Source organism: Penicillium griseofulvum (assembly GCF_001561935.1).
Source record: "Penicillium griseofulvum strain PG3 chromosome Unknown contig_79, whole genome shotgun sequence".
Classification (NCBI taxonomy): Eukaryota; Fungi; Ascomycota; class Eurotiomycetes; order Eurotiales; family Aspergillaceae; genus Penicillium; species Penicillium griseofulvum.
The window spans coordinates 1,126,372-1,153,621 of NW_024467420.1; the positions used below are offsets into that span (position 1 = coordinate 1,126,372).

At 48.4% G+C, this 27,250-nt stretch overlaps 11 protein-coding genes across 11 annotated transcripts; 5 read left to right on the forward strand and 6 right to left on the reverse strand.

Moving 5' to 3' along the window:
- Positions 1-88: 88 nt before the first annotated feature.
- On the reverse strand, positions 89-2,723 carry PGRI_003610 (metal cation transporter MSC2; the record flags this gene model as incomplete). Its single annotated transcript, XM_040788074.1, has 5 exons — positions 89-316; positions 357-801; positions 849-1,067; positions 1,124-2,272; positions 2,323-2,723. The coding sequence occupies 5 exons, from the start codon at positions 2,721-2,723 to the stop codon at positions 89-91; spliced, it is 2,442 nt and encodes an 813-aa protein (XP_040651846.1).
- A 451-nt stretch (positions 2,724-3,174) lies between these two features.
- On the forward strand, positions 3,175-4,687 carry PGRI_003620 (chitobiosyldiphosphodolichol beta-1,4 mannosyltransferase; the record flags this gene model as incomplete). Its single annotated transcript, XM_040788075.1, has 3 exons — positions 3,175-3,418; positions 3,481-3,677; positions 3,743-4,687. The coding sequence occupies 3 exons, from the start codon at positions 3,175-3,177 to the stop codon at positions 4,685-4,687; spliced, it is 1,386 nt and encodes a 461-aa protein (XP_040651847.1).
- A 160-nt stretch (positions 4,688-4,847) lies between these two features.
- On the reverse strand, positions 4,848-9,127 carry PGRI_003630 (Thiolase-like, subgroup; the record flags this gene model as incomplete). Its single annotated transcript, XM_040788076.1, has 7 exons — positions 4,848-5,044; positions 5,107-5,853; positions 5,906-6,095; positions 6,157-7,071; positions 7,735-7,926; positions 7,975-8,919; positions 8,981-9,127. 7 exons carry the CDS (start codon positions 9,125-9,127, stop codon positions 4,848-4,850), a joined length of 3,333 nt encoding a protein of 1,110 aa, XP_040651848.1.
- A 492-nt stretch (positions 9,128-9,619) lies between these two features.
- Positions 9,620-10,375, forward strand: ubc2 (E2 ubiquitin-conjugating protein RAD6; the record flags this gene model as incomplete). The annotated part of the gene is made up of 4 exons (XM_040788077.1): positions 9,620-9,661; positions 9,839-9,903; positions 9,962-10,186; positions 10,249-10,375. 4 exons carry the CDS (start codon positions 9,620-9,622, stop codon positions 10,373-10,375), a joined length of 459 nt encoding a protein of 152 aa, XP_040651849.1.
- Positions 10,376-11,113: 738 nt separating this feature from the next.
- Positions 11,114-14,131, forward strand: PGRI_003650 (putative kinesin family protein (KinA); the record flags this gene model as incomplete). Its single annotated transcript, XM_040788078.1, has 5 exons — positions 11,114-11,118; positions 11,170-11,195; positions 11,265-11,359; positions 11,414-13,839; positions 13,903-14,131. 5 exons carry the CDS (start codon positions 11,114-11,116, stop codon positions 14,129-14,131), a joined length of 2,781 nt encoding a protein of 926 aa, XP_040651850.1.
- Positions 14,132-14,854: 723 nt separating this feature from the next.
- PGRI_003660 (EF-hand domain-containing protein) lies at positions 14,855-15,730 on the reverse strand (the record flags this gene model as incomplete). The annotated part of the gene is made up of 4 exons (XM_040788079.1): positions 14,855-15,034; positions 15,093-15,388; positions 15,455-15,573; positions 15,720-15,730. 4 exons carry the CDS (start codon positions 15,728-15,730, stop codon positions 14,855-14,857), a joined length of 606 nt encoding a protein of 201 aa, XP_040651851.1.
- Positions 15,731-16,283: 553 nt separating this feature from the next.
- Positions 16,284-18,394, reverse strand: PGRI_003670 (transmembrane 9 family protein; the record flags this gene model as incomplete). The annotated part of the gene is made up of 4 exons (XM_040788080.1): positions 16,284-16,351; positions 16,407-16,842; positions 16,905-17,242; positions 17,293-18,394. The coding sequence occupies 4 exons, from the start codon at positions 18,392-18,394 to the stop codon at positions 16,284-16,286; spliced, it is 1,944 nt and encodes a 647-aa protein (XP_040651852.1).
- Positions 18,395-18,763: 369 nt separating this feature from the next.
- Positions 18,764-19,906, forward strand: lcp5 (small subunit rRNA maturation protein LCP5; the record flags this gene model as incomplete). The annotated part of the gene is made up of 1 exon (XM_040788081.1): positions 18,764-19,906. The coding sequence occupies one exon, from the start codon at positions 18,764-18,766 to the stop codon at positions 19,904-19,906; it is 1,143 nt and encodes a 380-aa protein (XP_040651853.1).
- Positions 19,907-20,366: 460 nt separating this feature from the next.
- PGRI_003690 (uncharacterized protein) lies at positions 20,367-21,113 on the forward strand (the record flags this gene model as incomplete). The annotated part of the gene is made up of 3 exons (XM_040788082.1): positions 20,367-20,379; positions 20,430-20,642; positions 20,704-21,113. 3 exons carry the CDS (start codon positions 20,367-20,369, stop codon positions 21,111-21,113), a joined length of 636 nt encoding a protein of 211 aa, XP_040651854.1.
- A 214-nt stretch (positions 21,114-21,327) lies between these two features.
- Positions 21,328-22,958, reverse strand: PGRI_003700 (flavin-containing monooxygenase; the record flags this gene model as incomplete). Its single annotated transcript, XM_040788083.1, has 2 exons — positions 21,328-22,614; positions 22,668-22,958. 2 exons carry the CDS (start codon positions 22,956-22,958, stop codon positions 21,328-21,330), a joined length of 1,578 nt encoding a protein of 525 aa, XP_040651855.1.
- Positions 22,959-23,569: 611 nt separating this feature from the next.
- On the reverse strand, positions 23,570-26,018 carry PGRI_003710 (FAD-dependent oxidoreductase; the record flags this gene model as incomplete). Its single annotated transcript, XM_040788084.1, has 5 exons — positions 23,570-24,257; positions 24,311-24,906; positions 24,960-25,330; positions 25,386-25,657; positions 25,726-26,018. The coding sequence occupies 5 exons, from the start codon at positions 26,016-26,018 to the stop codon at positions 23,570-23,572; spliced, it is 2,220 nt and encodes a 739-aa protein (XP_040651856.1).
- Positions 26,019-27,250: the final 1,232 nt, after the last annotated feature.

Consider the following 27,250-nt stretch of genomic DNA (forward strand, 5'->3'; position numbering starts at 1 on the left):
AGAACGTCCATGTGTTTCTCTCGAAGGAAGTCGACAGTCCGTTGACGTACATCTTCCAAATCTGCGCCTCTAGAAGCGACGACGTGAATCACCCCGAGGACGTTCTGGGGTTTCTTCTCATGCGCATGGTCGTGATCGTGACCGTGACTGTGGCCATGGCCATGGCTGTGAGCATGAGAATGGCCATGCTCATGGGCGTGGTCGTGCTCATGATCGTGATGGTGTTGGCTGTGACTATGGCTATGATCGTGACTATGATCACAGTCTCCATGGCTAGAATGGTCGTGGGAATGGCTATGTCCGGAAGATACCGTTCCTGTATCGTCAAGCCAGAATTTAGGCACCGTGTAACTAACCACACCTCTCAAAGTGCTGACTCCTGCTAGTGTTTCCCGAACATTATACTCGGTGTCGCCTGGCAGAGTGAGTAGCAGTGACTTGGCCGTGCTGCTAACTAAAGGAACGGCCGAGGCGAAAATCAATACGGCGATGAAGCATGATGCCAATGGGTCGTAGCCGGCCCAACCGGAGTAATGCACGAGAATGGTTGAAATGACGACTGCCACTGAGCCAAGTGTATCGGCAAGAATGTGCAAAAATATGCCGTGCATGTTCTCATTGCCATGAGAATGATCGTGGTCATGGCCATGATGAGCATGACCATGCTCGAAGCTGAAAATTCCGACCAAGTTGACTGCGAGACCAGCAATGCTGACCATCAATAGCTCACCTAGACGATGCACCTCACTCCCAGATGAGAGCCGTTCCACCGCTTCGTAAATGATCTCCACACTGATAATCCTGCATGGTGTTAGAATTTCCTTGCGCACCGCTTTCACAACACTCACATGAGGAAAATTCCATTGGCGAATCCTGACAAAGTATCAACTTTGCCATAGCCGTAGGGGAATCGAGCGTTCGGGGGCCACTTGCTCATGACAGCGGCACACAAGCCAACAACAAGCGCAAAACAATCGAAAAACATGTGAATACTGTCACTAAGCAGCCCCAGTGATCCGGTAATGAACCCGTAAGATAATTGAATAAGCATGAAAGTGAAATTTAGACTGCAAAATGTTAGTAGTAATTCAAGAGTGACGGGTTTTAGATTCTCATAACTCACCACATAAAGTAAAAGATGCTACGAGAATCCTTCTCCTTAAGAATGCTATGCAGCAACGCATATGGTTCACTTTTACGGAGAAGCCACTTTGATATTCGGGAGGATCCCGAGGCTGTGTGTGAATGTGAATGGCCGTGCGTATGGTTATGCGCATGTGTATCCAGATGCAGATGAATATCGTCCCTTCGAGAGGCGAAGAAAGAGGCTGTAGCCAAAATACCACGTGTTGCATAAACCATGAGCAAGTCATCCTGGGCATGTGGGGCACAAAGCACAGCTGCAGCCCCGGCGCAAATCGCAAGTCCAGCCTTTTGCGGAGAGCGGAGGCTTGGGGGCAGGGAAATCATGAGAGAAATAGCGAAAATACCCGTAGGGATAAGGAGATACATCAGATCCGAGATGCTGAAGATAAATCCTCGGTTAAAAAGTATGGTCAGAAGTGCAAGCGAGGCGCCGCCTATAATGGCTAGTGGCGCATCAGTTGTGATCACAACGGAGGAGTTGCTCGGGTGTGAAGACTTGCTCTGTGCAGCAACAATACCTGGCTCAGGAATAGGCCCATTGTGACGGAGGGAGGGGAATGGGGGAGGGGTAACAAACACAGATCCTAATAGGGCAGCATATCCAATGAATGGAGATACATCCCAAGGATGGTTCAGCCCGAAGAAACTCGACATGATAACCACCACTAGCAAAGCAATGGAAAGAATCTTTCGACTGTATTTCTCTTGAGTGCGTGGGGCCCCATTGATGACGGCTGGGATCCCTGAGGCCGTTGCAAGGAGCAACGCAAATGCAACCAAAAAGCCTCCGATTTTGATCGCTGCAAATATTGGCAGTGCCACTGAGACAATTTGTGAAAGTGAGGCTTGGACGCTCTTCGCATTTAGTTTCGGCAAATTGACAGATGAGAGACTGGACGAGCCAGCCTTGTAATGATTGATCCGTAGAATTTGACCACAGCCGAAGAGCACAAGCGTAATCGCTGTCAAAAAGCAAGTCTTTTGACCAACTTGCCCAACAGGGATATTCGCTATCGTGCCAGGTATGCCTTCACCAGATAACTTTTGGCTTTGGGCATATTGTCTCTGGTACCAAGATAGCGCAACCCACGGTAACATGATGAGTGCGCTAGTCAAATACTCGGGGCTGTAACTAGGGTCAGCCTTGACTTATCGATCGCATTCTAGCCCACATACACTTTCTCTGAACTACGGCCTGCCTGTACAGTGCTATCCGTAGATAACATTCCATGAACACCTCCCTTCAAATGATGGTCATCTAGCACATTATGGTGAAGAGACGACACACTATGGTTATGATTGTGATGTGCACTGGAATGGGAATGCGCGTGCGCATGCGTGTGACCGTGGTCCGATGGTTGACGTGTATGCCCATATGAATAACTCGAGTTCACAGCATTGATTGGTTCCGGGTGTTCATGGAAACCCGCGCCAGCTGGCTGAGAGAGGGGAGGTGGTGGTTGCGCCCAGCGGTTCGATCGAGAGTGGCCATGACCGCGACTATGACCATGATTATGACTGTGTCCAATGGAGGGTGGTGTGAGGTCCACGCTCAGCGACGGTGCCCCCGTCGACATGGTCTTCAGATGCTGACAATGTCAAGCAGCTAGAAGGTCCAGCAAACAGGATAGGAGATGGGGTACTGCCAAGATATCGGGGAGGGCGGAGCGGGTGAGGACAAGGGCTCAGATTAGCGGGCAGATTGTCAGGAGATAAAGCATTGCGTAATGGGATAATAAAGGAAAGTGATATAGGGAAAAGTTATCGCCAGCACAGGCGCACAAAAAGATTGCCACTGTCCTCGAGGGAAAGACCATCTTCCCCCCAAGGTTCTCGCAAGGGGAATCACGTGAAACCTTATCAGATTACGTATCAGATGTCGACGCCCGCGGGCGCTTTCAAAATATTGAACTGTTTGATATTCCACTTCTAACTACTTAGAACTGATATTTAGCTCTCTATGGGCTGCGAACGTGACTGAAAGCTGGTCAATGTCATGAGCGACATAGTTGAAGTGTCATTGCCGTCATGATTGAGACCCTTATCACCATTGTGTTCTGCCTGTCTAGCACCCTCACTGTGTTGATACTATTGCTCCCTTCGCAATACCAGCCAGAACAGGGATCTGCTCCAAGATCCAATGACACAAAAAAGCGCAAGGCATGTGTTCAAATCCTTGTTCTCGGCGATATTGGCCGAAGCCCGCGCATGCAGTATCATGCATTGAGCATTGCAAAACACGGCGGGGAGGTGGTGATCATCGGGTATAATGGTTAGTATGCATTTCTTCATACAGACTGTAAGATAGTACTTCTAACTACCAGTTATGAACAGAATCTGATCCTCATCCCGATATCATATCTAACCCCAACATCTCGATTGTTCCGCTCCGCCCGCATCCCGCCCTCCTACAGACTAGTAACAAGCTCCTATTTACAATTTACGGGCCCTTGAAGGTGCTATTCCAGATTGCTTGTCTTTGGAAGTGTCTCGCATATACCACAAAACCTTCCCAATGGCTTTTGGTTCAGGTATGTTTGAAAAGGAGGTCTCAATAATCATTTGAAGTACTGACTCGCCCTTGCGGCGATAAAAGAACCCGCCTTCCATTCCTACATTGGCTATAGCATCCACTGTCTGTTTCTTGCGGCAAACAAAGCTTATTGTTGATTGGCATAACTTTGGATATTCCATACTCGCGTTGAAACTTGGCCAAAGCCATCCATTGGTGAAAACGTCGACCTGGTATGAGAAGGTATTCTGCCAATCTGCTACGGCTCATTTGTGCGTTACAAACGCTATGAAATCCGTTCTCAAGAAGGATTTCAATCTTCAAGCTCCTGTTCTGCCACTGCACGACCGCCCTGCCAGTCACTTCAATCCTATCCTCGATCCTAATGCACGGACGGAGTTCCTCATGACTTTACCAGAAACTAAAGAATTCCATTCTTCCTCGAAAACAGGGTCTCTCCGGGTTCTGGTCAGCTCAACCTCATGGACTGCGGATGAGGATTTCTCAGTCCTCATCGATGCCCTTCTTCGGTACTCTGAACTGGCCACCACAACACAGCCTCACCTCCCCGAGGTTTTGGCCATAATAACAGGGAAAGGCCCCCAAAAAAAAATGTACTTGGAGCAGATTGCCGCTCTTGAAAAGACAAACAAGCTACAGAAGGTCACAATTCGAACTGCGTGGCTGAGTGTACCAGAATATGCCCAACTATTGGCATCCGCATCTCTAGGAGTCAGTCTACATACTAGCAGCAGTGGGGTAGATCTCCCCATGAAAGTTGTAGATATGTTCGGGGCCGGTCTTCCTGTTGTGGGATGGGATCGTTTCGAAGCATGGCCCGAGTTAGTCACCGAGGGCGTCAATGGGTTGGGATTTGGGAGTTCGGAGGAGTTGGCTAAGCACTTGGTCGATCTATTTGGTGAGAACGACAAATTGGAGAGTCTTCGCCTAGGCGCCCAAAAAGAAAGTTCTCGGAGATGGGACGACGAATGGAATCCTATTGTGGGAAGCCTTCTCGGGTTGACATAGATAGATAGATCTCTGTAGTGATATGAATACGATTATTCGTTGTAATCATTATCTGGCATTATCATGTTACAATTCAGGCTACCTAACATTGCGTCCTTTTTGCAACCGCCGGCCACCAAGGACAGTTTGTGTTATCATTGCAAATCCTATTGCAGGACACTTAGTAACTGGCCTGGAATTTGGCTGCGCATTGTAAGCAGGTATCAAAGGTCTCAAAGAGAGCATCGAATGTTCGACCTTGTTTTCCCCCACGCGTGCATGCCACTCGTTCTTCATCGAGGGCTTCTTTGCGACAGACAAAACAATACTTGGATATCCCAGGTTCCTGAATGGCAAGGAAGGACAGTCCACATCGTTCTATATGAATGAAAAAGGTCAGCATGTTTGGACTATCAAATTCAAACCATAAGATGACTTACCCCAAACATGGCCATTGGCGCACTTGGCCAACTTGGCCGTCGGCCAGCCAATTCCCGCGTCGCAAACTTCGCACTTCTCGTAAATGTAACCGCCTGGGCCATTGAGGTGCTCCGGAGTCCTTGCTAATATTGGGGATGGATTGTTGTTGCATTTGGAAATCTCATCGCTCAGGTCCGCGCCTGTCACTACTGCTAGACGCTCTAGAGACTGCCGAGCGTGAAGTCGAAGCGACTCATCCTCTTCGCCCACAATGGCACGGCAGGCAACTGCATAAACCAGGCGTTGACTCTCCGTATCAGGTTCAATATTACCATCGTCACCAGGTAGCACGAAACGTATCACTTCTCCTGTCTGGTTTTGGCCGGAGGGTTGAGCATCGGGGATGCGGGCCACAAATGGGGCTTCGGTGTTTGCCGTGGGTTCGCCCTCCTCTGAAAAGACAATCATAGACCTGTCGTCAGAGGTGATGCGATACTCGATCATGTCCGTGGGATGCGAAGAGAATATAGCCGCACTGATGTTGCCATAGGCTGCGAGTCCCCATATCCTTGACACTGACATTCCTCCCAAGTCATTCTCCAAGTCATAATCATCCTGGAATTCTTCAATCATGCGTTTCCATTTTGGCTGCTGTAGAGCGTTGCCGCTTTGGAGTTGGTTAAGTTCTATAATTAAGCCAACTCCACCGAGCGTGCCTACATGGAGCCTGCATGTATCGTTTTCTGGGTTCGTGCAAGCGAGCATTGCTAGAGCGGGTCATTAGTGCCGAAAGGGCTTTGTAGATATTGTAAAACATACCAGCAATCGGCTCCAGGTGCCTTACTTGGCGGCCCTTGTTGTCCTCGGTTTCTGGCTCATAGATCGGGTAATCACGGAATTCAATGGCATCGGCATTGGTAACGCTACCCGTGTACGCAGCGTAGGGCATGGATATGGCTATGAAGCCTGCCATGGCACCGACTGCCAGAGAGATTGTTGGGGACGATCTCTGTTAGGTTCTTATTAGCAAAACAGCACATTTTAGCATGGATGCAACAGATCAACCGCACAGTATGGAGCCACCTAAGAGGGCCAGTGATGTTGTGATATGCCCATTTCTCATTCAACTGGTCCAAAGGATGCTCTATGAGATTTGTGACCAACTTGTACTGTTGTGAGGTCTCTCCGAGCGGGCTTCCAATGGTGACTTCGAGTTTCATTAAGCGAAGCTGCGTTCCACATACCGCAGCTATCATGGCGACTGCACAGCCAAAGTTTCCTGAGCTAGTCGCGGGTGAAATCTGCCACGGACCACAGGAAAGCTCAGTAGTACGTTGTCTCTCTTTGATTGCCTTCTCGAATAGTGATCCAGAGCAGACTCGTCTGCCCTTTGTTTCCAGGTTCGTTAGAGAGTGAAGGGCCAGGATTTGAAGATCATAAGGCCTGGAAAGGCTGTTCGTCGGGTCTGATCTGCGGATCTGCAACATCATTACTTCGTTGAAGTCATTCACCACAGTTAGCAGTGGGATTCCCCAGCGACGTTCATGCGAATGGAGGAAGGAAGACCCTGCAGTAGGCGTTGAAGGCTTCAACGACTCGCACCAGGTGAAAGATCGAATATAAACCTTCCGAAAGGCATGCATATCTGGATCCTGTGATGGCAGGTGTGACCGAAGAACATGATTCGCAACGCCAACCCTAGTCCATTGCTTCTTAAGGCCAATGGGCTCCCAGAGGGACAGTACCAGATTCGACGTCAGCACTGCTAGCACACTACGTCGATATTTGCCTAGTCCTGCTGGTGACCAAGCCAGAGCGACAACATTGCTTTCTGAAAGGTCTGCAGCGACCGAAAAATCATCTCGATTTCCTGGAAGGTAGCTCGGCCATTCAGAGTTCGTAAACAAGTTGGCTCTAACACGAGTGACGAGCCAATCTTGGGTTGAGTTGGGAGCAGCATCATCATCGCTGCCATTTTTTGGTGTCTTTCAAAACGTTAGTCAGATTCAAGCCCACAAGATAATTAGATACATGCCAGGATTTGGAAGTATTCACCCGCGGCGATAGCAAGCTCGCCGTCCGGGGACCAGGACATGGCGTCATAGCAGGATGGAGATAACTGTAGGGCCACAGGATTTAGCATGATGTCAGATATCTGATTTTTGCTGCGCTAGCATTGTTGGTAAGTAAAAGGGTAGCGAGAATACGTATGAAGGAGGCAAGCGAGAGATCTGCTTTTGTTTGGGTCGCATTCTGAGTCGATTCCTGAGGAATCAGGCGCCAACCGTAGAACGAACCCTAACAAGAATACGTCAAGGACAACTTCGTAGTCGCAAAATGGCAATAATAAAAGATACCCAGGGTAGAGAAAATATGCAAGGAATGACGGAATTTCTAAAAAGATCTGAGGGAAGAAGAAAAAAGAAGATAAAGAGAGAGAAGGCAGCGCTGCGTAATATATACTCATATGTAAAGTTCCGGAATGGAACAGGTGAGGACTTTTACATAGAAGGACCCGGACAGAAACCAGGTGAGTAAATTTGTTTGTAGGAAAGGTACATGACCCGCTACACCGGATGATATCCAACCCTAGACCGTTCAATGTTTATTTGAGGGTATCAAGTCGTAACTTGCAACTTTTAATCCACCCGATCCAGCCGCTGCACAACCATTGCGGTTGCAGCACCGCCGCCGTTGCAGATAGCAGCCACTCCATACTCGCCGGGCTGCAGTTGGTGGAGCAAGGTCACGAGGATACGGGAGCCTGAGCTGCCGAGAGCATGGCCAAGAGAGATGGCACCTCCAAGCATGTTGACTTTGGCGTTTTGCAAACCGAGGATCTAGAGGGGTTAGATTTGATTTCAAAGTTAAGCGCACGCGGCACTGACCTTCTCATTGGCTTTGATGACTGCCGCAAAAGCCTCGTTGAATTCCCATACTGCCACTTGGTCCTTGGTAATACCTGCACGCTCCAGCGCAATCGGAACCGCTTTAGCAGGGGCAACTGGGAAGTCCACGGGGTCGATGGCGGCATCGGCCGAGGAAACAATACGGGCCAAGACACGGCTGCCAGCGCCATATTGGCGAGCAATATCCTTGTTACCTAAAATCAACGCGGATGCTCCGTCATTCATGGTAGATGCGTTGCCGGCAGTCACGGTACCAGTCCCATCCCGCAGGAAGGCAGGCTTCAGGGTCTTCAACTTATCGGCACGCAAGTTTTCGAAGCCCTCGTCCCGCTCGATAACGGTATCTCCTTTCTTACCTTTCACAGTAACCACGGCAATTTCATCTGCAAACTTGTTCTCCTTCCATGCCTGCTGGGCACGCTCGTATGACTGGATGGCATATGAATCCTGGTCCTCCCGAGAGATCTCGTACTTTTTCGCAGTATTTTCTGCGCAGATGCCCATGTGGAACTTGTTGTAAACATCCCATAGACCATCCTTGATGAGACCATCCTCTAGCTTGATCTCGCCAAAGGGGGGCAATTGACTAGCACGTGCCATATAATAGGGGACACGAGTCATGCTCTCCATGCCACCAGCCACTTGCGCCTCTGCCAAGCCCAGTTGAATATTTTGTGCGGCAAGTGCCACGGCCTTCAATCCAGAAGCGCAAACCTTATTGATTGTTGTAGCTTCAACGGTGGAAGGGAGACCGGCAAAAATAGATGCCTGACGGGCAGGTGCCTGACCTACTGAGCCCTGCAAGACATTTCCCATATATACATCTGTGATCTTCTCAACAGGTACCTTGGATTTATCGAGCGCAGATTTGATTGCAACTGCGCCAAGCTCAGGTGCCGATACGGAAGTAAAAGAACCATTGAACTGGCCAACCAGATGTCAGTGAATTGTTTGTTACTCAGAACATTCCTCCAAATTCACACACCTTTGCTGTTGGTGTTCGAGAAGCACTCAAAATGTAAGCTTCCTGAATCTCCTTGCATGTCGGGCGTGCCGAACTGAACTGTCGCTGGGGGCGAAATGCGGGGAAGGCCCGCTTGGGGAGGCGAGTACACAGGCTTGGAGAAATCATGGTTTTGATTAAGATAAGGATAGGTAGGTGAGTCGACAGTATTGAAGAATGAAAGGGTTATTAAGAGGAGAGATTCAAGAACGAAGGCCGGAAGAATGCTGTTGCATGTGCATATCGGAATCTATCCGCCTTTGTACCCGCCTATAACCGCTAGTCCGCTTGGACCGAGGCTCCCAAGGCGGTCGCCGTGACCATGACAGAATAATTGCTGAGTCAGGAGCTCCTCAGGGACCCGGAGCTCTCCAAAGTGAATCTAGCCCCCTTGGGATGGTTTCTCCATTGGGATATTTCCTCCGATCTTCCCCTCCATCGCTTCACTCCATATCGCCTTACCGTATCAACGACTTTCGGGTTTCCTTCTCCTCTCTTTCCCTTTCCCCTCTCCATTTTCCCTTCTCCCTTTACTGTCTCTGGGGTCTTGATCTCTAGCTACATACGTACAGCTTTAGCAAGCTATTTTAATCACTTTACACCTTCCCCCATTGTTCTATCATGTCTACATCCGCCCGCCGTCGTCTCATGCGGGACTTCAAGGTACGCGTTAATATCATCACCTCACCTTGGTTTATTCGAAAGTTTTCACTGTATCTATAAATGAGCTCGTCTGAAATTCTTTCCATACGTCTTTTGTGCCCAATTTGCTTCTTAGAACCTTTCCCGGTGTTCTGCGTCTAAGATGATTCGCCTCCGCTAACATTCCCATGCTCACAGCGCATGCAAACCGACCCTCCAGCTGGCGTCTCTGCATCTCCAGTCGCGGATAATGTCATGACATGGTAGGTTTCTCTGGAGTATTCTTTGAAGGTCTTGAGAATGGTACTGATGGAATGCCAGGAATGCCGTCATCATCGGCCCCGCCGACACGCCGTTCGAAGATGGCACATTCCGCCTGGTCATGAATTTTGAAGAACAATACCCCAACAAGCCTCCCGGTGTGAAGTTTATCAGCCAAATGTTCCATCCAAATGTGTATGGAACCGGTGAGCTCTGCCTCGACATTCTTCAGAACCGATGGAGCCCCACATACGATGTGGCGGCCATCCTTACTAGTATTCAAAGGTAGGTTTGGCTAGGTTATGGAAGATCACTATACAGATGCTAATACAGCTTGTCAATTCTAGTCTCTTGAATGACCCCAACACCTCCTCTCCGGCCAACGTCGAGGCCTCGAACCTCTACAAAGACAACCGCAAGGAGTACACCAAGCGAGTGCGAGAGACCGTCGAGAAAAGCTGGGAGGACAATTAAGCAATCAAATTCGCTGAGCCGAGTTCGATGGGCTTGATAGTCTTATGAATGACCACAACAGCTTGACCGTTCGATCTGCACAGCGTGGGGTTTGGCGCTTGGTATCTTATTCTTTGAGGTCGTTTATTCCTTCTTTTCTTTGTTTCTTTTTTCTGCTTTTTTCCCCGATATCTCTAGTTCATGATTCTTCATCTTCCGTCCGGTCATATCAGGCGAGTTCATAAATTAGTTTCATAGTTTAGTTTTACGGCATTAGCCTGCTTTTTCTGCCAAGTGTGATCCCTTGACATGTAGATTGTAGAGACTATAAATGGATATACAAGTATAAGCTGTTCAATTACATGCTTATATTAGGTAGTTCCCATGTGTACATTAAGCTTATCGCTGCAAGATGGTTGCATCTCCGAGTCCGGGGGCGGTAAGCCTAAACGGGGTGACTGTCAACAGTTGAAATCCCACTCTTGCGCGTCAACTTCCTCCCCTGCAAAGTCCCGTTGTAGGTCCTCTTGGTTTGGCCGTCCTTTCTTTGCGGCCTGACTGCTGTTTTATCTTTTTCTCCAATTATTGAGCGTTTTGGTCCACGGTGCACGTGGACCCCCTGATCACCCCCTCCGACTACACCGCAACAGAACAAGTTCCCATTTCAGACGCCGTTAACGAGCTCCGAGGTCTACTTACCCCTTCTCGGGGTCTATCTTCTAGATTGCGCGTGCCATAACAAAGTCACATTCTACAAATATGGCGTGAGTATACGCTCCTATCGTGCGTGTGCCGTAACTAATGTGGTTCCACAGGTCCGCGGGGTCGAACACCATCAAGGGTATGCACGAACTGTCACAATAAATCAAGGCGCATTTTATTGGCGATGAGACTAATTAAACTTATATAGTGGTTGCTAGGTTCCGTCCGCAAAACAAGGTTGAATTGGCCTCTGGGGGTAAACCAATCGTCGAATTCGAGAATGAAGAGTCATGTAGCATCAACGTGAGTCTGAACTGAACCCAGAAACAATGAGGGTAATACTGACAAATCTTTCAGTCCCGGGAGGGCACAGGGGCCTTCACTTTTGATCGAGTGTTTCCTATGGACACTGCGCAAAACGACATCTTCGACTTCTCTATCCGACCGACTGTGGACGATATTCTAAATGGATATAACGGAACAGTGTTTGCCTACGGTCAGACAGGTGCCGGAAAATCATATACAATGATGGGTTCCGACATCGATGATGACATAGGGAAAGGTATCATTCCACGCATGATCGAGCAAATCTTCGCCAGCATCCTCACCAGCCCGAGCAACATCGAGTACACCGTACGGGTCAGCTATATGGAAATTTACATGGAGCGTATCCGTGATTTGCTAGTGCCCCAAAATGACAACTTGCCGGTTCACGAGGAGAAAGCTCGCGGTGTTTACGTTAAAGGATTGCTGGAAGTCTACGTTTCGAGCGTGCAGGAAGTTTACGAAGTTATGCGCCGTGGAGGAGCAGCACGCGCTGTCGCTGCGACCAACATGAACCAGGAATCGTCTCGCTCTCACTCTATTTTTGTTATCACGGTCACCCAGAAGAATGTCGAAACCGGGTCCGCCAAGAGTGGTCAATTGTTTTTGGTCGATTTGGCTGGTAGTGAAAAGGTCGGAAAGACCGGCGCAAGTGGCCAGACTCTGGAGGAAGCCAAGAAGATCAATAAAAGTTTGAGTGCGCTAGGAATGGTCATTAATGCCTTGACCGACGGCAAATCGACGCACATTCCCTACCGTGACTCTAAACTCACTCGAATTCTCCAAGAATCCCTCGGTGGTAACTCTCGAACGACCTTGATTATCAACTGTTCGCCCAGCAGCTACAACGATGCGGAAACAATTTCAACCTTGCGTTTCGGTGTGCGCGCTAAGGCCATCAAGAACAAGGCAAAGGTTAATGCAGAGCTAAGCTCCTCGGAAATGAAGCAACTGCTACGCAAGGCGCAAAGTCAAATGACAAATTTCGAAAACTACATCTCAGCGCTCGAGGGCGAAATCGTTATGTGGCGGAGCGGCGATAGTGTTCCCAAGGATCAGTGGACTCCAGCGCGGGGAAGTGAACTTGTCAGTGCTGCGAAATATGAAGCCCGCGGCCCACGGCCAGGTACTCCCTCGCGCTTACAGGAGACTGCGCGTTCAGAAACCCCGCGTCCAGACTCACGGGTTGGGGATCGGTCCAGCACTCCCAGCCTGGTGCTGGAGAAGGATGAACGTGAGGAATTCCTGCGCCGTGAGAACGAATTCCAAGACCAGCTCTCAGAGAAGGAGTCACACATTGTCAACGTGGAGCGCAGCCTTCGCGAGGCGCGCGATGAGATAAGATCGATGAAAGAGAATGGCGCACGAACCGGCAAGGATAATGAGCGTTTGGGAACAGAAGTCAATGAGCTCCGCATGCAGCTCGAGAAGGTCTCCTATGAGAGCAAGGAAGCTGCCATCACCATGGATGGCCTCCGGGAAGCCAACTCAGAACTCACAAGCGAGCTAGATGAAGTGAAGCAGCAGCTTCTAGATGTCCGGATGAGGGCAAAGGAGACCACTGCGGCACTGGACGAGAAGGAAAAGAAGAAGACTGAAAAGATGGCTAAGATGATGGCTGGGTTTGACCTCGGTGGCGATGTGTTCTCCGATAACGAACGCAAGCTGCAGGATCTCATTCAGCGCGTTGATGCTCTACACCAAATCAGCTCCGAAGGTGAAATCATTGCGCCAGACGACCTCTTGGAACTTCGCACGAATCTCCTCGAGGCACAAGGCTTCATCCGACAAGCCGAGCTGACCGTGAACGACCAGAGTGACTTTGGCGAGCTGCAGGACAGGCGCCGTGCAGACTTGGAAAAGAGGCTAGATGACCTTCAGCGAGAATATGAGAGTCTCTTGACCCGCAACTTGGGCGAGGGCGATGTGGAAGAGATCCGGGGACGACTAGAGCAGGTTTACGCGACAAAGAAGGAGGCCGAGACTGCCGCGGCCGAGGAACTTCGTTCTGATATTTTGCGCAAAGATGAGGAATTGAGCAAGTTGCGACAATCTCTTGTCGACACCCAATCCCGGACCTCGACCAATGGTGCCGCAAGCAAGACTTTGCAGCAGCAGATAACCGAGTTTGACGCCATGAAGAAGTCTCTTATGCGTGACCTGCAGAACCGCTGCGAGCGTGTCGTTGAGTTGGAAATTTCCTTGGACGATGCACGAGAGCAGTATAACAACGTTCTTCGATCATCAAATAACCGGGCTCAGCAGAAAAAGATGGCCTTCTTGGAGCGCAACCTGGAACAATTGACTCACGTACAGCGTCAGCTCGTGGAACAGAACAGTAGCTTGAAGAAGGAGGTGGCAATCGCTGAGCGGAAGTTGATTGCAAGAAACGAGCGCATTGCAAGCCTGGAAGCCCTGCTACAGGAGAGCCAAGAGAAACTTACGCAAGCCAATCACCGGTATGCGTCAACTTATTCCTCCGGACTTGGCTTGATGATGCGCAATACTAACTACACTGACAGATTCGAAGCTCAACTTACCGCTGTGAAGGAACGCCTCGAAGCAGCGAAGCAAGGTTCCACCCGTGGCTTACCGAGCATGGATGGAAATGCGAGTTTCAGCTTTGGGGGGTCGCGCATCGCGAAGCCACTACGCGGGGGCGGCGATGGGCCGGCGAATGCGAGCGTCTCGGGCGTACAATCGCAGGAAGCGACGGGGAAGCGCAGCAGTTGGTTTTTTGATCGCCGATAATCCTAACCCAGTCTCAGAAAGCTGCTCGTCCCTTGCACAACTGCTTCTGAGGTTTGATGGCTGTCTACCATGCACCCCGGATCTCGTGCAATTCGTGCTTCTTTCTCTAGCATGTGGATGATATTGGATGATACTGATCTATATTGATTCCTCTTTACGCTGTCTCACGAGTTTCTTCTTTTTCTTCGATCATCTGATCAGCATGCCTTTCTTGTTCTGATGTTCTGATGTGATTCTGATACATATTTTGTTTCCCATATTTCCTTGCATTCTTTTCTCATTCCAGTACATTAGATCGTGCCCTGCATGCCTGGGACTGGCTCTTGCATCTTCATGATACCCTTGTACATCACTTCCAGATAGAATGGAGAAGAGCTGGTAGTTAGTCTGCGGGGCCGACTTGAGGGATTCTTGTGACATACTATGTATACGGTACGACAGTGGATTGATTTGCTCCCATTCCCGCCCTGAAGGTTATAGTCGAGTAAAGAAGAAAAGTAGTCCAAAGCCAAGTTGATAGACACTGTATACATTTCACTACAAAGGTTGTACTTATCTCAAAATATACAAAGACATTTGGGGTAATCGAAAAGATGAAGACAAGAAACGAAATAAACTAGAGAAACAGAGAAAATAAAAAACAGAGAATATGCAATGCATCCCCCTCGCCCATCCGAAAGAGAATGCCTCTCAAATTGCGCCAGTATTCGCCCAAGCAACAATCTAAACCAAACCGTCGTAAAGCGACAAGGCACTGACGATAGTTTCATCCCGTTTGCTGCCTTCTTTGAACTCCTCAATGTCCAGACTTCCATTCTCATCCTTGTCCATCATCCGGAAGATCTTCCGTACACGCTTCTCTGGGGTATCTTCGTCTTCGGGGAGTTTCACCATGGATCCAACCTGTATTCCCGTTAGTTATCGGTGTATGATATTCACTATTCATAAACATGATGCATACCATCTTATAGATCGCCTCGACAATGGCCAGCATTTCGTCATAAGTGATTTTCCCATCGCCGTCAATATCGTACAATTGGAATGCCCAATCCAGCTTATCCTCCATCTTGCCCCGCGAAGTCACAGAAAGCGCGCAGATAAACTCTTTGAAGTCGATCATACCGCTGTTATCCGAGTCGAACACGCGAAAGACATAATTGGCAAAGGATGACGGGTCGCCGAATGGGAAAAACTGTCGGTAGATTTTCTGGAACTCTTCCTTGGTCAAGGTCCCGGATGGGCAGTCCTTGAGGAATCCTAATAATGTCTACAATCAGCGATCGCCCTGGAACCTTCATGTCTCGTAGCGTCTCATCCGCATACCTTTATACCATTGTTGTAGCTCCTTCTTATCGAAATGTGTAGCCCGTTGCAGCTCATCGAGCTGCGTCGGCGAAAGCTTTGATTGACTGCGGAGCACGGGATCAGCGCTGGATTTCTCTCTGTGTATAGGTCACACGATCTTAGACCGAAGGTACAGGGGGCCTTCAGTGTTGATTTGTTTCCCCTGAGAGAAAGGCGCGTTCTGAAATCCGTGGGGTCCGTTCCACCGCCATTTCGAACACAGTGAGAGAATGGTAGAACTTACGACTTGCCCATGGTCAAAAACACCCCTCTAGAATAATATCAAGAGCGCAAAGTTTAAACCAAATCGGGGACTCGTGGCCTTGTAATGAGCTTGAAGTCGTGACGCGGGGTAGAAACAGGCGGGATGTGTGGCTGAGGTGTGGCTGAGAATGTGGCAAGTCTACGCAAGGGGTCCTAGCGATGTAAGATGAGATAGGATGGAATAAGGTGAAATAGAGATGAGAAAATGGACAAGAAATCCAGGTGTTTCTAAAGATAGAGAAGTGGTTAAAGATTCCAAGGTTAAAGTGGCAAGGAGGAAAGTCCAGAACATCCGAGGTACTGGTCTTGGCACTTTCTTTTTTATCAACTTGTCATTACGCGTATATACGTATAGTCCACTTCCATTTCTCCATACAAGGACATTTCCAATCTATCAGTGATGGGGTAGAACTTTCCAAGCAATGAGGGTTTTTTTGGTGAAAGGAAAAAAAAAGAGAAAACTAAAAGACACAACAGGGAGGTCTTCTCTCGTAAAGACCCCAAAATGCAAGGCTAAATGTGAGAAGCACCAATAGGAAGAACTTTAGTCCACCTTGATTGAGCCGTAGATACGGTGGATGAATGCCCAACTGGCAAAGAAACCAATAGAACCTGGACACAAGTCAGCAAGAGAGCCCATCCGGAAGACAGGGGAATGAGAACGTACCAGTTAGAATGAACACAATGAAGGCGATCAACGCCGAATACCCGACATAGAGCACTGCCCCAGTCAATCCACCAAAGCTGACCCGCGTCGCCCAGAAAATGAGCGCATTCACGAAGACATATCCTCCGGTCATACCCGCGCCGATAAATGCGCGCCAATGCCACCGGTAGTTTTCTGCACAGAGCAAGAAATATACCAGCAGGACAGTTGTAGCCGCGGAGGTAATGATCATCAGGCCATAGCAAAGGAACAGGAACCCAAACATGTAGTAGATCTTGTTGGTCCAGAGGGAGGTCATAATGAAGTACAGCTCGACGAAAATGGCACCGAAGGGTAAAATTCCAGTCAGCAGAATCGACGGGATTGTGCGCAGGCTACCAGACATCGGAGGAACCTGTCGGGGGATTTGGTTCGTCTTAGTAGGACCCTCAAGCGGCTGTTGAAAACTGAGGTTAGGTCATTTGAATATATGGATACGGGGTGAGGATTTGATAGTACCGATTGCCTGAATCCCAACCAGCTACCTGCCACACTCAATGGCACACTGATAACAAACCAGATTAAGACCAATGCCAACATAGTCCCGAATGGTACTGCACCGCTAGATCCTTTGGCCCAAACAAAGAGGTTAAGGATGAAGAAAGTACTAAATACAATGCCAGGGATGAATAGAGGTGTCATGATAATGTTGCGCTTCCAAGCATCGCCGCCGAATGTCTTATACACTCGTGCCGACACGTAACCACCGATGGAACCGAAAAGGGCGGAAATCAAGAGAATGGCAGTAGCTAGGAATCCACGGTTGGAAGGAGAGAGGAGTCCAAGCAGGGCAAATACTATAAAAATTAGTACCCCAGATGATAATAGCGTGAGTCGGACTACCTACCAACCGTCACACCGATCATCATAAACAGCTGGGCGCCGTTGCCAACCATCACACTCAGCAGCAATGGAGACTTGGGGCACCGGAAGACGTCACCATGGACCAACTTCCAGCCAGAATCCTCCTGGACTCCATCTTCGATCGCGGCGGAAGTGGAATCCAAATCCTCCAGATTGAACGAATCTAGCCGGTTATAGCGAGCAATGTCCTTCTTGAGTGCGCGCACTAGAATCATGCTGACCATACCCACGAGGAAAACCACAAAGACAGCCGAGTTGATGAGAGAGAACCAGTGAATCTTGGGGTCATAGACATGAAGATACTTGTCCCACCGGGTAGCCCAGGCTGTAGGGGACTCCTTCCAGTACACACTATACGTCCAGGTGACTGTGGTTTCCCCGTCCTCGTTGAGTGCAAGACCATTTCCCGGGGTACCACACTCAGCGGTCCCGTCTTCCAAGGTCCGTGAGTCCTTGCGAGACTCAGGCTGGACAAGCACACCAACAACACGATATTTATCCTTGCCACCGAAGCCCACCTTATGGTAATCAATCACAATGTCGTAGTGATTGTTGAGAAGAGACTGCCCATTGTCGTCTAGATCACCCAGAGAGAAGCCAGGGTTATAGAATTTGGTCTTGGTGACACCGTCATAGTTCAACTGCGCGGCCGGCAGCCCATCCACAATCCAGTTGATGTTGTAGCCCTGAGCTATGCGCCGATTGGTCCACTTTGCGCTGCGGGCATCAAATTTGACCTCTCCACATACCGATTTGCAGGTCTCATTCTTTGCCATGTGAAGCTCGAATGGCGAAGTGCGAATTCGATCACCGAATAGAATGCTCCCGAGAGATTCCCTCACATCTTTAGGGCCGTCGGCAGGTCGACAGAACCCAAATGCAGGATGGTAATAGTCGAACGAGAAGACTGAATGGAGCTGATCATCGCGAGATAGGCTGGGGGTGAGGTGGTTGACATAAAGTGGAACTGCTTGTCCTTCGTCATAGGAGGTCGGCGCAACACCTGGCAGGTAAAAGGCCGCAGTGAAAGAAGGGATTGCTAGTAGGGCCGATGAGAGAAAAAAGGCTCGATCGGTAAACCGCATGGTGTGTGTTTATAGAATTCGGGAGCCTGGACGTCCACCTCAATTGTTTGTTTGGGGGAAGACAGCAGTACAGCTAGCGTCCCAATGGACGATCGCAAAAGAAAAAGGGGTTAGTTACAGCAAGAAGCTACCCTAGAAAAAAACGGAATCACGGTCTCATCCGTGATAAGCTCGCGACAATGGAAAGGAAGTAGAATGTCAAAGTAACAAACTGCGAGTGACAGACTGGCAATGACGATCATTGCATTGCAAGGATGCCTTGGTGCCTTGGTGCCTTGTTATTATCACACGTGACTAGTGTTATCGTTGAAACGGCCAAAAATTTTTGTTCGGGAATTATTGTTCTCTATAAGCCATCGACTCTCAATTATGGCCCCAACACAGGCGTCTGCACGCCCCCAAAGTCTATCGACATTGCTCGAGACACTTAACAACTGTCTATCGACAACTGCCTCCTCTCTACCCAAGACACACAAAGATGCGCCTTCCGATGTTACGATCGAGCCTCCCCAAGACGGCATCTCTCTCCTCGACACTAAGAGCGAAATTCTCCTCTCCTACTTACAAAACCTCGTATTTCTGATTATTTTCCAACTGCGAAATGTGTCAGCGAAACAAAACCCGAAAGAGAAGAACGAATCGACGGATAACTCCCTCGAAGATGATATTCGCAAGAAGTTGATCGAGCTTCGGGTATTCCTCGAGCGCGGTGTTCGTCCTTTGGAAGGAAGATTGAAGTACCAGGTGGACAAGGTCATCAAGGCTGCAGAGGATGCGGAGCGAACAGAGAAGGCCCAGCCGACCAAGGCGACCAAGAAAAGCCGCAAAGTTGCGACATCAGACAGCGAAGCCTCATCGGATGAGGACGAAGATGAAAGTGGTAGCGAGGATGAAGAGGACATTGATGAGATGGCGTACCGACCCAACGTCTCTGCCTTCGCCAAGGGAGTGGCCGAGAAGAAGAAGGCGCAGCCCTCCAAGGGTGCGGCCGAAGGACCTGGAGATGGCATTTACCGGCCCCCGCGCATCATGCCAACTTCCTTGCCTACCACAGAGCGTCGCGAACGCCAGGACCGCAGACCCATTCGATCCAACGTCATCGATGAATTCGTTAGCGCTGAAATGTCGTCCGCACCCATGGCCGAGCCCAGTATTGGTAGCACAATCATTGATGGTGGCCGAACGGTCAAGTCAAAGAAGGACCGAGAGCGCGAGGCAGAGCGTACCACCTACGAAGAGACCAACTTTGTCCGATTGCCCAAGCAGACCAAGAAAGAATTGGCCAAAAAGGGCTTCGGAAAGGATGGCACATACGGCGGTGATGAATGGAAGGGTCTCAATGAAGGCGCAGATAACATTGAACGTCTCACCCGGAGGTCCAAATCTAGTGGATCCGCACTCGAGAAGAGTCGCAAGCGAGTCCGCAATGAGGATGGACAACGTGGTGATGGTGTGGGCATGGGCCAAATCTTCGATAAGCGACGAAAGAAGGTTGACAGCTGGAAGCGGTAAAAAGTGGTTGCAACGGGCAATTTACATGTTCAAAGGCGTTTCTTTCTGGAATTCAATCACTTTGGAGTTTTCTTGATTACCCAAGGTCCATATTGACCAATGCATATCTGTATTTATACTCTACGACATACATTGAAGGATATGATTTCACCAGATCAATTTATCTACGACTGTGAATGTGTATGTATATTATGCCTCACCGCCGGAATACAAACTCGGCATGCCGATAAAGACCCTCCTAAGGATGAAAGAAATATAATGGTTAATATGGCCCCTATAAATCATGTGGAAGAAAACACCTCATTGGGTAGCTTCCAACTTGATAGATCACACTAATGACATTCACATGTTAAAATCCAGGGGAAAATCAAACATGACGTCATTGAAGTACCACCCAGGGCCAACTCTTGATATCTTTGTTTCCTTTTTTTCTACAACACTCTCAAACCATTCAATCAAAATGGAGAACCCAGGTGCGTTGTCAAGTTAGCCTTGTATATTTATCTCATGCTCATCCATATAGTGGCCGATATACCTACCGTCATCCGACGTCTGACACAGTCCCCGCCATCTTTGCAAGAAACCGTCATCCACGAGTATTTCACCAACAATGCATCCTTTGTTCATCCGTTCTGCCGAGTACCCCACTTTGAAGGTAGCAGATGGTGGGTTTCAAGGATATTTCAGTGGTATAAGATCATGTCACCACGGATCGAACTAGAGATCCATTCTATTGGTATGTTAATATGAGTGCCGAGGTTGGCATAATTTCACCTACAAACTCTGACCATCCTTAGCATTTGATGAGGATAAGCTCAAGCTCTATGTGAACATGTCCCAGATCTTCTCTATCTGGCTTGTTCCCTTCCATGTTGCTCCGGTGACTCTCACGACAGTCTTGGATCTGACGCATGAATCAGTTAAGAGCGACGCTACGACCAATGGTGACCATAAGCGTTACTACATTTCCAAACAAGAAGATCTGTATCAAACATCGGAATTTGTCAAGTTCCTGATGCCGCATATCGGGTATTGGATTGTTTTTGTTTGGCATCTCATTGCAACGCTTTTCTGTGTCCTGGGTGTGACTTTGCTATGGCCTATACTGTGGCTGGAAGAGAAGGGTTATATCCCGGGTCGCTTTTTGAGAGGGGGCAATTTGGCTTATAACATGGAGAGGAAGATACCAGAAATTAAAGGGCAATAGTGGAGTTGTTTTTTTCTTGATTCATAGCTGGATATTACTAAATACAAGCGCTATCTCTATCTGCTTTCATATCACATACAAATTGTGTGCTCTTGGCAATTCTCCAAGCTGTACCAGCCAGAAAAGCCCTCTATTCAAATCATAATGAACTTCGTAGCTTTTGCTGCTTATGTATCCTTCATCATGACATTGGCTAGGATCATATTCACTCAATTCAATGAGCTTTCTTTGGCTTGCGTTGTTTCTTCAGCTCCCTGCGGAACGAGTTCTCTTTTTCCACAAACGTCAAGGGCAAGCCACGACCAATACCAAAGAACACAAACAACGCCCACTTCCAGCGGAACGGGTTGACAACAAGGACGAAGAAATACCAGTAGATTAGCTCGGCATAGGTAAAGAAGTCAAATGCTGCCGTGGGTGCCAGACGCTTCATGAACCTGGTGAAGTCGATCCAGGTCTTCATCCATCCTTCAGTGGGTCTGGTCAATGGGTCGGTCAAGAACATGAGCAGGAATCGTGTGTAGATTCCAATATGCATATTACCCACTGTACCAATGGCATCGACGTAGGTGCTGTTATTTGCGCAAATGTCCGGGTACTTGGGTGGGAAAACTTGAAGATACCAACTAGGCGGTCCGTAGGGTTCATCGAAACACTCATCGGGCAAGAAGGTCAATGAAGGTCGTTTGAAACCAGTCGCCATGACGATGATATCCCCCTCGACCAGCTGTTCGTGACCAGGTCCTCCCTTGGGAACGCCTTTAGATCGATGGTTGAATACCACACCCTTCTCTTCCACAGAGACGATATCACCTCGCAACCAGTGGGCTTTACCCTCACGAATCTGGTTAAACAACTCATCATTGGCCATGGGAGTTCCGGTAAAGATTCCTTTGTCTGTCGGCGCAATGTCTTGAAGATCACGATAGAAAAACTTGCGCAGGAACCATTCGGGAATCCAGGAGAATGATGTTTCTTGACCGAAGATATTGCATGCTAGCAGAGACTGTACGAGTATGTTGCGAGGAATGATCCATTTGTCAGACCGAGACAGGACATCAATCTGGGCAGCCTCATTCTTGACGGCGAACTCCAAGGCCTCAATTGCGCTAGCGCCGCCTCCCACGATGAGCACCTTTTTGCCTTTGGCATTCTTGCCATCTAGTTCAGAGGAGTGGTAGATTTGACCCTTGAACTTTTCCTGGTTGGGCAGCGGTGGCATCTTAGGATCTCCGCATACGCCTACCGTGGCCAAGATGCCGTCGAAGAGGCCATACTTCTCTTCGTCGTTGTTGATAATCCACTTGCCATTCTTGTTCTTTTTCACAGAGGTGACTTTAGTCTCAAAGGAAGTGCGTTTTTCCAGGCCGTATCTCTTCCACACTTTGACAATTTGGTCTTTGATCTGTTGCTGTGTAGGGTATGCGCTGTCGAAGTGAACCGAAGGATGGAAACGGTACATAACACTGTGGACTTGCAATGCGGAGGTAGAATTAACTCTCTGTATAGGTGTTAGCGTGTGTTTCTTTTAACCAAAAGGAAAGTAGAACTGACACTCCAGATGCCTCCCAATCCTTGCTCTTTGGGTCTAGATTCAAACAGATGGACATCGAAGCCATGGCCAGCACAGTGGGCAGCTGAGGACACACCGGTCAGGCCTGCACCAATGACTGCAACTCTCTTTCGAGGAAGATTCTCATTCAGAGTATCGGTAGGGGGTGGGGGTATAGGAGAAAATATGTAAACCAACACCCTTTGCATAGCCAAGTAGAGCCATGTGAAGGTCTCTACGAATGGATGCCGGATGAAGGCCGAGAGGGCTGAAATGAAGGACTCAGAACCCATGATTTTTGCGTTGAGTAGAGAGGACAATTGAGAAAAGAATCAAAATATTTGTAGTTTTCCCATCGGAGGTGACGTTATACCTTTTCACATGTGATGTTGCGATATGACATCATTCATGAAAGCTGGATTTTTGGCCAAAAGCGGATCCACGTACACCTATGAGAACTTATACTAATCGTACTATTGTTTATACTCAATCTCACATGAATTACACATAGAATGATGTGACTATGGGCATTTAAAAGGAAATTGGGGATCGTAAACCATTGGCTCGTTATTCGGGGTCGATGTACATATATGCGCGGGATATACCTACAAAATGAATATGAAGTTTAATTTTCGGCGATCAGAATTCTTTAAGATGTATCTAGGTGGTCGTGGTAAGTGCCCTCCTCGGGTACCTTTTGGAATTAAGTTCTTTCTAGTTTTAGAACCCGGCGGGCTCTCTATCCTATCTTCATCCACCCCGCTGGTCACGTTCTCACTCGGCAGAGACCGAGATAGGAATTATCGCTGACAACAACAAATATTGGCTTGCATGCTCTCTGTATCCCACGGCCATTTTGCCTTTCAAATGTCTACGGTTTGTTAAGGACTCCCTTGCTCCGTCATCACCTCTTTCTTGAGTTTTCCATTGCAACCTCGCGCAACTTCCACATACTGATCAGGGTTGCAGCGGGTCCGAGGAACAAACCCGCCATAAAATAACAGGACATATCAGAAAGCCAGTGAGTTTGGACAATGCGTACGCGGCGCAAATCCCAAGTAGTAAAGAAACACCAGGCCATGATGACAAGGGAGAGTACCATCAACTGCACGCCCTCGTATGAGAAAGCCACCGTTGCAACAGAACCGGTTGACAAATTTCGTGCACCGAATTGACTCACGATGAGTATGTGAAGTGTTGCCGTGATGAAGATAAGTATGTTGTATGTTTTGATCAGGTGAGGCAAGTCACGTTTACCATATAATGACTCTGGGATGTTGGATTTAGGCGGGTCGTGCCTTGAAAGCCTCAATCCCAGATATAACACCGCAGGAAACGCAAGATGGCTTGCGGCGAATGTCCAGGTCGTTGCAGCCCAAGCTCCATGATATGTAACCAAAGCCCAGAGGATAGACGGGATGTAAGCGATCAAGACGCCTGCGGGAAGGCTTTCGGCAGCCCTGATGTCGATAGCTCTGGGTGCAGGGTAGTAGAAAGATCGAGACCGACTTGTCCAGATGTACACGAGAAAGTAGATTGGCACCGCAAATTCCCATCCTACCCCAATGCAGACAAGTAGATAGGGGATGGCACTGCTCGTATTAGCACATGGTATAACACAGTGGTTGCAGAGACTTGGATTCACCTGTGTAATGGCCCGGAAAATAAGCCAGGTCGGTATGACTCCACTGTCCACAACACAGTCACGACGGCTCTGATCATAAAAGTGTAAAGCTGTAGTATATTGCCGAGGACCACATTCTGACTTCCAAGACTGGTGTGTCCCACCGCAAACAGACTCAAACTGGCAGCGGCAGCAATGAGAGTAGCCCAAAGAATCGTTGCAGGCAGTGCCCGTTGGCCTGGTGTCGTGACTATATCCGCCTCGCGGGCGATGACACCTCTACGGGATGGCTCTGGCAGATATCTTAAGATATGGCCAGGCGAATGACAGTCAGCGAAAATTGGAGCCATCTTATCTATCGACATTTTCCCCATAACTTTGAGGGTTATGAACTCCAACCAGGGATTCTCGAGGGCTTCTAGCGCTTGCAACGAACTGGCTCCGTCTAGGAAATTTTTGGTTCTGGGTCGCCGTTGTTGCTGGAAGTCGGCAAATGCCACCTGCAACGTGGAACTTGTGGGAGAAGGCTCTTTTTGCAACACTTCCTTTAACAAGTCACCGAGAAAAGCTGCGTCCTCGATAGCGGAGTTTCCACCGTGTCCGGTAAGCGGGTTGAACTGTAATCATAATTAGCTGTAGCTTACCCATATATATAAAATGATGGACATACTTTGTGAAAGGAGTCACCAATCAATATTGCGTTTTTATAAAAGCATTTGTCCAACACATATTCATGCAGTGGAACAAGAACCGCATGTCGACGCCGCTTGTATACATCGCCGAAGGTGACTCCAGGACGAATAATATCTTCTCCATATTCATCCACCACAGCTTGCTCATCTTCAGCCGTGTATCGGGGGATGGATTGGTCAACTGTTTTTTGTTTGTTTTTTATGAAGACAAAGAAGTAGAATTTGCCTTCGCGGCCAGATTGGCACAAGTAAGAGCGGTTCTTGTGGTAAGATTTGGACCCGGTCTCATCTGGTATGCCTTCCTGGTAATCGGCGATGCCGAACATACATTTGTATGTACAGCTAATTGCTAGGAAATGGTCAGCCTGAATAAAGACTGAAAGGAAAATGCGACATGGACACACATTCCGCCATTCGTTTGCTTCCATATTGAGGATCTTCCGACTCCGCAATCCTCCACATCTCCGCTCTGGTCCGGCTGTGAACGCCGTCGGCGCCAACAAGGAGATCTCCTTTGAATGTTGCACCGTCTTTGGTAGTGATTTGCACCTCTCCATCGAGCTCATCAATCTTAAAAATCTCCTTTGACACATGGACTTTAGATTTATCTTGAAGATTGTTGTAAAGTGCTTGGACAAGGTCTTGGCGGTCCAAGAAACTGAATTTGTATCCCGTCCTTCATATTGAGTCAGCACATATAATTTCCAGCGCTTTAGCCCTGGAGAAAGGTATGGTATGCCTTACAAATCTGCCAGGAGCTGACCGAACGCATCCATATTTTTGAGGCGCTCCCCATCAGGCCCAAATGTCTGCATCGTCTCAACTAGTTCGCACACGGATGAGACCTGTTCCGCGATGCCGAGTTGATCCAAGACCTGTAGACCATAGGGTAGAATTCCAATACTAGCTCCAAGCTGAGGTGCAATAACCTTGTATTTCTCAAGGAGAATGTATTCAATGCCATACCTCTCGAAAACATTCGCGAGGGTCAACCCCGCTACGCTGCCACCGATTATGATAACGGTAAACGGGGCCATTATGAGAAACTGAAATGATGTGACTCAAATTAGAACTACGGTGTGCCTTTATATATCCCTGATGGGCCCCTTGCAATTGCTTTTTCGAGCTCAGATCTAGCCTAGGGCTCTACGTACCTAATGATCGACCCGCTGACTCAGCGGCACTTTACACCCGAGCGGGGCCGGGTCCACGGTCGGGATCTGTTCCCCGAACGGCACTGCCCTAGAGAAAAAGCTTAAAATACCGTGCTTCAATTAGTCCACTAATAGCAGAATATCGCCGAACATGCACATAAGCCAAATCGACGTGTCTCCATATTCACATAGTCAAATGCATTCTTCTATCCATAAGCCATTCGTATTGGATTGAGAAAGATCAAATAAAAAAGGCCAAAGGGAAAACGGTATATACTTTGCCTTTGCAAACAGGATTGATGATATTTGAGATTAGGTGGAATGAAGCAAACCTTTTTCAGTTAGAAACATCTCAGAACATTACTACCGGGCGTGTACACGCACTCTCAATAGATATAGTAGCGGCGAGCAAGCCATTGGCTATTATAATTCTTTTGTCAAAATGTCCAATCCTCTATATCGATATAGAAACTTATTAACCATTGTTAATGAGTCAACCACCGTGCCGCTCATATAATCAGATGTCCGATCCCCGGAACAAGCCACCCTTATAATTATTAGTGCAAACCACCATAGTTCTATTGCATATTTCGCGAATCCAGGCTGAGTGGCTGGGCCCACGTCGGCTTTTGCCACCGCTATATCCCAAAGCGCTTTCCATCGCTGATAAGCACGGGGAAGGGCATTCGAAAATAAGGAAGTGAGACAATTTGCCTTCGCAACTGACACAATTAAGCCTAAAGCTAAAGATAGTGTAAGTGTCGGCTTGAGCTGTATGACTGGGTAGTACCTTACAACTAACAACAATGAACAAATCATTGGGTGTGATCCGGCTAAAAGTTTCATCATCTGGTCCTGGCCAGGTATCCGAGAGAAGAAGGAAAACGAAATTTGCTAATGATCGTGACGGAATCTCAGCGGGTTCAAGCGACAATAGTTGCTCGAACTTTTCAGCTGTTTCTGCTTCAAAGAACTCCTCTCGGCAGGGCATATCACCAATCATTTCAGACACGGAAATCTGTGGATTGCAATTGAGTGTGCCTGCCACAAGGCTAGCATAGACCTGAGTCCAATGTGCTAGGCTGTGTCTCTAATTAGTTAAGAACAGTAGATTG